The 10,971-nt window shown below is 43.3% G+C and overlaps 1 protein-coding gene across 1 annotated transcript in view; it reads left to right on the top strand.

Annotated features, from left to right (window-relative positions):
- Positions 1-9,519, top strand: part of LOC134467821 (uncharacterized protein DDB_G0271670-like) — a 10,872-nt gene extending 1,353 nt beyond the window's left edge. The window contains exons 2-4 of the mRNA XM_063221765.1: positions 1-300; positions 6,178-6,328; positions 7,857-9,519. The exon at positions 1-300 is cut by the window's left edge and continues 406 nt beyond it. Of these exons, the coding sequence (XP_063077835.1) occupies positions 1-300; positions 6,178-6,328; positions 7,857-7,977 (572 nt within the window). The 3' untranslated portion in view covers positions 7,978-9,519. The remainder of the gene's footprint in view (positions 301-6,177; positions 6,329-7,856) is intronic.
- The last annotated feature ends 1,452 nt before the right edge of the window (positions 9,520-10,971 follow it).

The following is a 10,971-nucleotide window of genomic DNA, read 5'->3' as shown; positions in this document are numbered from 1 at the left end:
CCTACTCCAAATCCCCCCGATACACCTCCGCGCTCAAGAAGTCGCCAGGCAAAAGTTCCTCCTCCTCCAAAGATGCTGACGCCGGCAAAAGTTCCTCCTCCTCCAAAGATGCTGACGCCGCCCCCGAAACCTCCACCACCCCGACCCCCGCAGCCCCCGCAGCGCCCGTCAAGCCGAAACGCAATGTACGCTTCCCCAATGACATCATCTTCCAGGACATTGTACGCCGCGGAGAGCTGGAGCAGATCGGGCGCTTCATGAGGGCGCGCAAAGCGCGCCTGGACAAGTTCTTCCTGTCCGGTGAGAATCCTCCCCTTCTACACACTTTAGTTAAACCACACCCCTTTGCACACATCCTGTTTAGGCCCGACCTCTTCATGTTGACTTCCTGCTAAGGTGCAACCCTTTACTACAGTAACCTCCTGTTAAGGTGCGACCCTCTATTATAGCAACTTCCTGTTAAGGTGCGACCCTCTACTATCGTAGCTTCCTGTTAAGGTGCGACCCTCTACGAGAGAAATTAGAATAGAGGAGAAGTTTAAGTCTGATTGGTTCCCATTGTTGGCTTTGCAGTTCCTATTGGGTGTCCACTAGTTGGCGAACGCGGGCAAGTGGAAACAAAGTGGAAAATGTATGGAATGGAAAAGGGAGCCCATAGGGCTAAATGCTGAAAAAAATGCTACTGCAATTTCCAGTCACATATCTCATCAACAAAATATTCTTGGTAAGAATTATGGCTGGTGGTGTAATAGCCTGTATTGTCAAAATTTTCAGGTGTTTAGTTTTTCCTGCAGGGCAGAAGATTTTGACCTGTACTTGCTAGCATTCAGCTAATGTTTATGGGTTTGGCCTGATAAATTGAGCTCCGGAAATAATCTAGTGGCGCAAAAAATCGAAACGATACTCAAATGAGATCTTATTATTTCTAGCTTCGAATTGAATATTAATATTTCAGGGCAAAGCATTATACGAGACAAAAAATATAATAGTAGAAAACTCCATTGACACCCATTAATTTTCAGTTGGTTGTGGGTTAGGGTTAGCCAGTTGTGGCTAGTAGCTAGTTCCGTGAGTGAACACCCCCTGCCTCTACTATAGTAACCTGTTAAGGTGCAACCCTCCAATAACTTCCTGTTAAGGTGCGACCCTCTAAACTACCTATTAAGGTCCCAGGAAGAGAATCAGATGCTTGGCGGCAAATCAAAACGTCAGGCACTTAGATGGTTATATGCACACAGACACAGTATACAATGTTTGACGGGTTTATTTAAGATGTCCTGCACTAGCACAAAACCGAGTAGTCCACTCACTGTCAGCTTTTCATCACTTTTCAGTGTGTTTGCCATGAGTGAGTTTGCTTCTTAATTTGATAGGTCGAAATTTGGCGTATAAATGAGAATTACTGACCATCTTAAATTTTAATCTGTATTATTTTTAAACATTTTTTTGAAGCATATCATTTTCTCACTGGCTCAGATCAGATAGGCAGACCACATTTAAACTTTTATTTCCGAATGAACTAATTTAATTCCAAATAAAAATGAATTCAGCTTTGAAAAGATCATGTAAACACTTCACAATTTGGAATGAAAGGTATTCAGAATTAAACTTAAACCAATGTAAATGCTTTCTGATCCCCAGAAATGTATTCAAAATTAAATCAAAGTGCTTGACTTGTAAACGTAAACTCAACAGAGAATTTTACGGAGAGCTTTAACTCCAAACTATTTCGGAATTACTAAATCAAAAATAAAAACATCATATGGGCACAGACAACCCCACTTTCTGTGTAGTCCCTCCCCTTTCCACTCCCACTTTCTGATAACGCTGAGGTCACAGACCTGGATTAAACTAGACTAGCAGTCGGCGTTCTAAACAGTAGGTGGAAATCAAGACGTAGAGCCGCCATCTTACCCCAGACTAACTCAGCTGTGAGCCATAGTCTTACACAGGCCAGCAGACAGCCCAAACAAAGTTGTAAAACAGTATTTAATTTGCTTTTAGAAGGATTAATCTAGGTCTGTTGCTGATGTCTGCTGTACTGTTACTACTACTACACACAACTGTATAGTCACTATCAGGGCTTTAAACCAGGAGAGATATGACCTACAAAGTTTTAGTGATCGAATATCACACACATTTATGTTTTGTCATGGCGGCCAAATGTTTGCCATTCCCGGGCCGGATTTGGCCCGTGGGCCTTTGTTTGGAGACCAAGGCTATACAGCAACTAGCTAACAGAACCATGTCAGGTTAATTAAACTCTCTGGCATTTGAGAGCAACACCCATGTGGCATTCTATGCATTATAATCAACTGTCATTGGCTAGTAGGGATAGTTCACTCTAAATCTGGTAGTTCATGTGTTTGGAATCAAAATGGGGATCATTCCCTGACTACAGGTGTGTATGTATTGTACAATGGACGTTTTTTAACGATCCTCACCGTCATAAAGCACCCAGCCAAGCCAATTTGTCATCATACCTGATATTAAAACAATACAATTAACTAAGATTTCTGCTACAAAGTTGCATTTATATTTCAAAGGGATGACATAACGCAGGTCTTTAAAAAGACATTGACATTATAGCTTTGTTAGTGTAAAGGTTATGGTAGTAAGTCTTATTTTACTCTGAGTTCATGAGAGTTGCAGAGGGTGAAATGGGATGAGACAATACAGCTAGACACTAGACATTGTAGCTGTCGTTGGTGGCGCGAAAGGGTCTGTAAAACCAGTGAAGCTGGGGTGTCAAACATAAGGCCTGGATTGTCAAAGCAAGAAGTAAATCTCTAGCCCATTACAACATCAGCTTTAATACTTAAGAACAAATGTCTTTTTGGTCACCATTTACAGCCAATGCTCCTCATCTAACCACTGCCATCCACCTTGAGATTATTGAATAGAAATGTGATTCCAATATGAAGTAGATGTTTGCTATATTTCGCAAGTATGTTACTGGTCCGACCGGCCCAATTGAGATCAAATAGGTTTTATGTGGCCCCTGAGCTGAAATGAGATTGATACCGCTATACCATGGGTGGGGTACCTATGTTTCGAGGGCCGTTTACGGCCCTTGAGGCCGTTTTATCTGGCCCCCGATATAATTTTAATGTTATGCTGCTTCACATGAAATATGACATATTTTGTAAGTAATCTTAAAAATTGCATTTGCTATACTATTAACCCTATACTGCACGGTGTTGCCATATGGCAACATACCACTCTTTTGGCATTTCTTGATATTTAAATATAAATAATAGACACTGATTGGTTTTCATATTGAAACTGTGGCCTTGTTTTATCCAATTATGTGGTTTGTTGACATCACATGACACCACACACTGCCCCAGGCACGCTCTTTCCCTCACTGTACATGAATGTGTCTCCTTGACAGATAGCTCTGCCATTGGCCAAGATTTTTCACACTTTTTGCAATATTTACACAATTTAAAAAAATATTGGGATGATCTATAGTTAGTCATGATCTGTTTTCCCCATTTGTTTTGTTTTCAACTACAATTATTTCCTTTTTATGTTGAAAAATAGGTATGTTGCCATACGGCAACATTGTGCGGTAATGGAACAAGACGGTCAATAGGGAAAGTGTATTGATACATATACCCAATTCTAATTGATTGATTAATTGATTTATTCATTGATTGAATGATTGATAACTGATAATATTTATAATTAATGCAATGGCAGTCTATAATGAACATTAAAAATGTTATAATAGGTGTACAGAACTGTTTTATGAGCTTTCACTCTGAGTACATGCAGAAAAGCGAACAAAGCCTATGCAGCCTTCCCAGACTGCCAGAGGTATACCACAAAAAATCCCCAAACCCCAGAATAGAGCATAAAGCTACGGTCATCTTGACCATTTTAAGCCTCCAAAATGTTTTGACTTCATTTATCTGTTATAAATAGGCTAATTAGCACACAACATTTGTGCAAATCTGTCAACCCGATCAAAAATGATTGTACAAGGTCAACAATTTTGAGAGTCAGCCATTTTAAAAGCATAATCTCCACATTTCAAACAGCTCATAAACCAATTATATCATTAACACATAAGATTTACTGCAAATCCAAGCACCCATTGAAAAGTTGTGGCGTAAACAAAAGGTAGGCCGTCTCGAAAGATTGCCAACTTCAAAGTCAGCCATCTTGAAAGTCAGCTATCTTGAAAGCACTGGCCTCACAATTTTACATGGCTTATTTACTCATTATAGAGTGTTATCACACAAGGTTTAGTGTAAATCCAAGCATCCATTCAAAAGTTATGACAAATAACCTGTCGGTTATGTTGAAAGATGCCTGGCCCGCAAATCGGCCATCTTGAATGTCGGCCATCTTGAAAGTGTTGGCCTCTCGAAATTAAATCAGTTCATGTACATATTATAGACAGTTACCATACACATTTTTGTGCAAATCTATGCACAGATATTGTGTTAATACCTAATGTATTCATTGGTGGTTGGTCAACGTAATACCACTGAAATACTGTTTTTCGTAGATATAATAAACAGTATTCACTTGTTCTCTCAATGGCAAAAATGTGTTAAATAACTCCCTTGAACTTGTGGGTAAACTTTCAATGTTTTTGTGAGATAAAAACAATTACATTTCTATCAAATAATCCATAATGTTGTATGACCCTTGTTTGGTCTTGGAGTAAAAATGTACACTGGATCCTTTCCGTAACTGCACAATGTTGCCATATGGCAACAAACCTAAAAGTACCCCCCCAAAAAACTTTTTTTTGAAAAAAATTGCAAATATGTCTTAAGAAGTTCATTTTATGTGACAAAAACCACAGCAAGATTTTTTTACATGATGGGATAATAATGCGTGCAGTATAGGGTTAAGTTATATTCAGAGGACATAGAGAAGGTGGGGTCTGTTTTAAAGGTGTCTGCCTTCAATATAGGCTTAAAGACAATTTTCTGTTTCATGTGTTACAGACAATACATCTTATCTTATCTTATCTTATCTTATCTTATCTTATCTTATCTTATCTTATCTTATCTTATCTTATCTTAAAGTGCAGGGGTAAATCCTGGTTTGTGTTCATACTACGGCCCTCGGAGGACTTTTCTGGTCCTCTGAGGAATTTGAAGTGGCCCCTCGAATGAAAAAGGTTCCCCACCCCTGCGTCTATACAGTAAAGTCATCCAGTGTCGCCTCAGTGTAGAAAGGTAGCACACTGCCCTCTGCTGGTGAAGACCTGCTAGTGCCGGAGTTTCCGGTAGTCAGAGCCGAGACGATTGCATTACATCGCACTTAGCTGTTAGCTAACGCATTTTTCCGTGGCCACTTACAGTGGAGCTATGTGGAGTTATGTGCTGTGCTCATGTGCTCTCTTGACCCCTGGATGAAGATGTAGAGTAGGAAGAGACCTCACACTTACTACCGCCTCACTGGTGTGGGTGAAATTCAAACCCTGGAGGAATTCCTGAAGATTAGGCCATCAGCTGACACACGGCATAGCTGAGATGGTGATGCTCAGTGGTTTCAAATCTGGGGGGTCAGGACCCCTAGAGGGGGGCGCTGAGGTACTGCGGGAGGGTTATGGAGAGAAGGGACTGTTTGCATAAAACCTTGAATATACTGCATGCCAGTGCAATTCAAATGGAGGCCCTGGGGCCAGATGCGGCCCTTGGATGGCAAGGTTCTGGCCCCCATAAGGTCAGAACAAAATGAAAACAAATGTGTGTGCTATCTGTGGCCGTGCATAATTTGTGAACACCAACACTTCAGGTTGGGGATATCTCTACTATGCATTCACAAAAGAGTGAAATCTTATCTAAAACAGTGTCATAAGTAGAACATCCCAAGGCTACTAAGAAACAGAGAAGCGAATATTTGTTCTGTCTGGAAAGCTATCCGCTTGTTTCGCACCCTAACGTCAGACCCCGTGTAGCTCACAGTTCAACAGATTCTATGTTCGGCCCCTTCACTGGGAGAGAATTTGGAAAAAACTGGCCCTCGGTGACTTTTAATGGAATACCCCTGCTGTATGCTGTCATCTAATACCAGCATCAGAGGTGTCCAAGGTATCAGGAAGTAAAGGAAGGTTAAGTCATTGTGTGTGTGTGTGTGTGTGTGTGCGTGTGCGTGTGCGTGTGCGTGTGCGTGTGCGTGTGCGTGTGTGTGTGTGTGTGTGTGTTTCAGGCATGACGGCGCTGCACGAGGCGGTGTTGAGTGGTAACATGGAGTGTGTGAAGCTGCTGGTGACATACGGGGCTGACGTGCACCAGAGAGACGAGAAGGGATGGACAGCCCTGCACATGGCCTGCAGCGAGGGGTTCCTAGACATAGCCAAGTACGACACACACACACACACACACACACACACACACACACACACACACACACACACACACACACACACACACACACACACACACACACACACAGAGTACCCTGCCCATGGCCCGTAGTGACGGCTTCCTTGACATAGCCGGAAAGTACAGACGCACACACACACATTACATTACACTTAGCTGACGCTTTTTATTCAAAGCGACTCACAATTACAGCATTATCAATTGTTACAGGGTATTGGTTACAGTCCCTGAAGCAGTGTGGGATTAGGTGCCTTGAGAGTGAGCTAGGGAGTGGAAGGGTGGGATTCGAACCTGCCACCTTCTGATCTAAAGCTCATCTCCTTAACCAGGACATGGCTGCCCACACTCACACAAACACATACAAACACACACACACACACACACACACACACACACACACACACACTCACACAAACACATACAAACACACACACACACACATGCACACAATGTGATGGAAGCCCGACATAGCCAAGTATGTGACGTCACACACACAAACAGACACAGCCTGCAGCGATGGCTTCATTCATCATTAATTAGGCTATCGATCATTTGCTTCTATTGAGACAAAAAACGAAAAAGCCAACCGTTACAAGCAGAAGGCAAAGCATTCAAACATTCCCATTGGCTGTGGTCACTGACCTCTATACAGTCATTGGCTGTTGCGGCTGGTCGCCGAACCGCGTCATAGACTATAGCCAGGATTTCAACTTCAAACTGTCGCTCTCGGCGTGCGAATCGCCTCTAGTCTCCAGAATCACTTTTGTCGCGCAACTGAATACAAAGTCAATTACTTCCGTTGTTCGATTCGCTCTTGTCGCGGCCTGTGTATTTGTGTGGTAATGCCCCGTGTACACCAAGCGTGATCGGCGCGACCTGAGCGGCGGAGGTCATTATTTCTCTATGTAGTGAAGGTGAATGAAGCTACCAGAGCAAATTCGCCAGGAGCGAAGCCAACTTACAGAGCGAATTTTAAAGATTAAGTCAAGCTAATCTTATGGTAATAAGCTGTGACGCGGTTCAGCGAAAACCAATTGGGAACGTTCATATTACCGAATGTCCCAGGCTGTCAAGCCATAGCCGTTATGTGATTAGCTAAATCAAACATGTCAATGCCGCGTCCAGAGCGAATAAAGCGAATTCATGGCGAAACTTCTTCAACCACCTCAGTTAGCCGGGTCGTGTAAGTAGCGTTTGGTGTACACAAGGCATAATGCGGCTTCAGAAGACTATAATCCTGCACCCACTATTATATACCCATAAACTGCACCAGTTAATAACTCAAATCACCAGTGATGTGAATGGCTGGATCAAATAGTGGGTTTAGGATTGTAACTTCTGAAGCCGAATGTTTGACAGGATTGCACACTGCAAGTGTCTATTGCCTATATGCTAACTAACTGTGTGTGTGTGTGTGTGTGTGTGTGTGTGTGTGTGTGTGTGTGTGTGTGTGTGTGTGTGTGTGTGTGTGTGTGTGTGTGTGTGTGTGTGTGTGTGTTGTAGATACCTGCTGGGTTTGGATGCCAATATAGAGGTGAAGAACTGTAATGGAGACAAACCGGCTGACCTCATCGAAGAAGAAAACACAGAGCTCCTCGAGCTTTTCAAAGTCGGATGTGTCTGAAGACCCACACACACACACACACACACACACACACACACACACACACACACACACACACACACACACACACACACACACACACACACACACACACACACACACACACACACACACACACTTATTAAACACCAGGCTTTGACCTGAGTCTACTGAATATATATTTTTTCGATTTGTAGATTTTTTTTTCTGGGATTAATAGGTCCCATTTTGTTTTTAACAGCTTTGTTTTCGCTCACACTGTCCACCATCCACCTCCACTTTTCAACCCAGCGAATTTCCACCAAGCACAAGCTTTGACTGTACCATGTCCCTTTGAAGCCCACCTATCATAAGCTTGGAGTGCACCTTCGTCCCCGCTCAACCTACCTACCACAGACTTGGACGATACCATTGTCCCTGTGGAACCTATACCAACCATAAGCTTGGACCACACCATTGGCACGCGGGGGGACATCCCACCTGGATCTGGTTTGGACCATACCATTGTCCCCACTGGCTTAACGCAAGTACTTCAGCACCCCCTGCAAGCCACCAAGAATGGGCCCCCGAACGGAAAAAGAGAGCCTAATATCATGTGGAGGGGGGCCCGTTTCTTCAAGTCAAGGCGTTTCCCCTGCCTCGCGGGGGCTGCGGGGGTATACTTTACGCCCCTGATTGTCCCGTAGCCTTGGGTTGGTGTCAGTCACCCTGGGCTCTGGAAGTGTGGTTGCCACTTTTCCACTTGGACTGGGAACTTGGAACTGGGAACTTGGGTCTACATGGAACTGGAACTGGGATCAATGTGGGACTAAAACCTGGATGTATGTTGGTTTTTTCAGTGTACCTGTTTCTACTTCTGGGATGGGGACGATGGTGCTGAGATATCAGACACGACTGTGTCATAGACCTGGGTCTATGACAAACAGTAGTGGTGGCCACCGTTCCTGGGTCTACTCATGGTGGCATCCTATGGCCATTTGCTTGAAATCCTACATATCTGCAACTTCCTGTGTGCGTGTGTTCCTGTTTTTAAAGCCTGTGCTACTGCCTGTGTGTGTATGCGTGTGCGTGTGCGTGATCCTGTTTTTCAAGCCAATGTTGCTTCCTGAACCTGCTGATGCTTCTGCTGCCATTGCTGATGGTTGCCATAGCTACACAGGGAGGAAGTGATGCGTAGCTCTTTCCTCTGCAGGGCAGGGGGACGCCACAAACCTCCCTCGGCCATGGCTGCTGTGTGCGTTCGTTCGTGCACATGTGCATTCATGTGTGTGTGTGGTGAGGTTACAATGTAACTGGTGCTTAAAGCAAGGTGTGCATAAATGTACGTGCACATATGCACAGTGTACCTGACTATATCTGTTCCTTTTGCCATGGCTGTTGTATGTGTACAGTGTGTGTGTGTGTGTGTATGTGTGTGTGTGTGTGTGTGTGTGTGTGTACGATATAAGCCAAGTGTACCTGAAGACCTGCTGATTGTCTCTATTAAAAGTCTTATTTTTGTGTTTTATACATTTGGATAAAGAACAAAAAAATAAAAAATAAAGCGGCTTTTTATAATAATAAGCAAACATGACGATTGGTTTGTGCCTTTTTCTGTTGTGTTTTGCTTGCTTTTCAGATTAGCATCAGAGAGGATTTATAGAGGAGAGGCCAAACTGGCAGCTTCTTCCGGGTGGTACTGTCCACGGGGCGGCGATGTTCAAGCAGAGGAGAGCCGTCAGAATGAATGGGGGTCCTATGAAGCTCCACAATAGACGCAACTGATGTGTCCGATATGGAAGGTCACCGGTTTTCATTTTATTTTTCCTAAAGGAAGTGTAAATTGCCCTTCCAAATGGCATTTGGTTTGATTTTTTAAAATCATTGCATTTTTTTAAAAACACGCATTTTGTGCATGAATAACGTGAAACTCAATTACCCAGAATGCTGCACGTGAGCTCTGTACCCGGGTGATTCTGGAAAACAAACATGGCGACAACTCGCTTTTACTACCTTAAAAATGTGTTAATCCGACGCTAGATTTCTTAACTGATGAAAATCGAAGACAGAAATCAACATTGTAGTGTCTAAATATGAGGTCGATTGGTCTATTTGTGGCGTACATCACGATTGGCCGAGTTGTTGGCCTCACGTTTGTCAGTTAGCTTGTGGCTAGGCTACGTCTCGCCGACGTTAGCATCCGGTTTAGTTCCCCATTCACCAATTGGATGTCGTCATTTCCTTAGCTAGAAGCTAGTGAAGACTGACTCACAAATGTCGAAGCTGTAAGAAACTAGACGGATATAACTCCTAGGTTACTGTGTTTTAAATTTTAATGTTTAATTTGCAGTCAGAGACGACCGTAATATGTCCAGGTTTCAGTTGCTAGGGAGGACTTATTGTGGGCCATTAGCCCCAGCCCAATAGGGGAAGCCCAATCTGCTCTGTCTGAACAGCGCCCCTAATGCAAATCCATTGAACTGCGGCCAAATTTTGTATAATGGGGCGAATAGCCTGTGGGACGGCTATAGGTAGAAAGGCTATGTTAGCATCTCCGAACGAACTCACAAATAACCGGACATCAGGACATTGTCGACAATATACAAAGCGTAGGTGAATACTGAATACAGAATATAATATTGAGTAGAGCAATATACAAAGAGAAATCAATGAGCATGCAGATGTGTCAAGGTCAATTGATGGTTCGTTAATTAAAGAGTTAAATATCAATGGTACGGTAACTCTAGAAACCTCAAGAGGACAAAGCATATCACATTGGCCCCTTACCCACTACCACCTTTTTTGTCTTTACACACACACACACACACACACACACACACACACACACACACACACACACACACACACACACACACACACACACACACACACACACACAGAGACAAGAGTTCACCGCACTTTGTGCTAATGAAATAAATCAATCAATCTTGAGTGTAACAATAACAATGATCACCACAAGGGGTCTGTAAACCTTGCTAGGTCACCATCTATTTCCACTCTTCAGACCCAAAGCCA

Source organism: Engraulis encrasicolus, chromosome 17 (assembly GCF_034702125.1).
Source record: "Engraulis encrasicolus isolate BLACKSEA-1 chromosome 17, IST_EnEncr_1.0, whole genome shotgun sequence".
NCBI lineage: Eukaryota > Metazoa > Chordata > Actinopteri > Clupeiformes > Engraulidae > Engraulis > Engraulis encrasicolus.
This window is presented reverse-complemented; position numbering and strand designations above follow the sequence as displayed.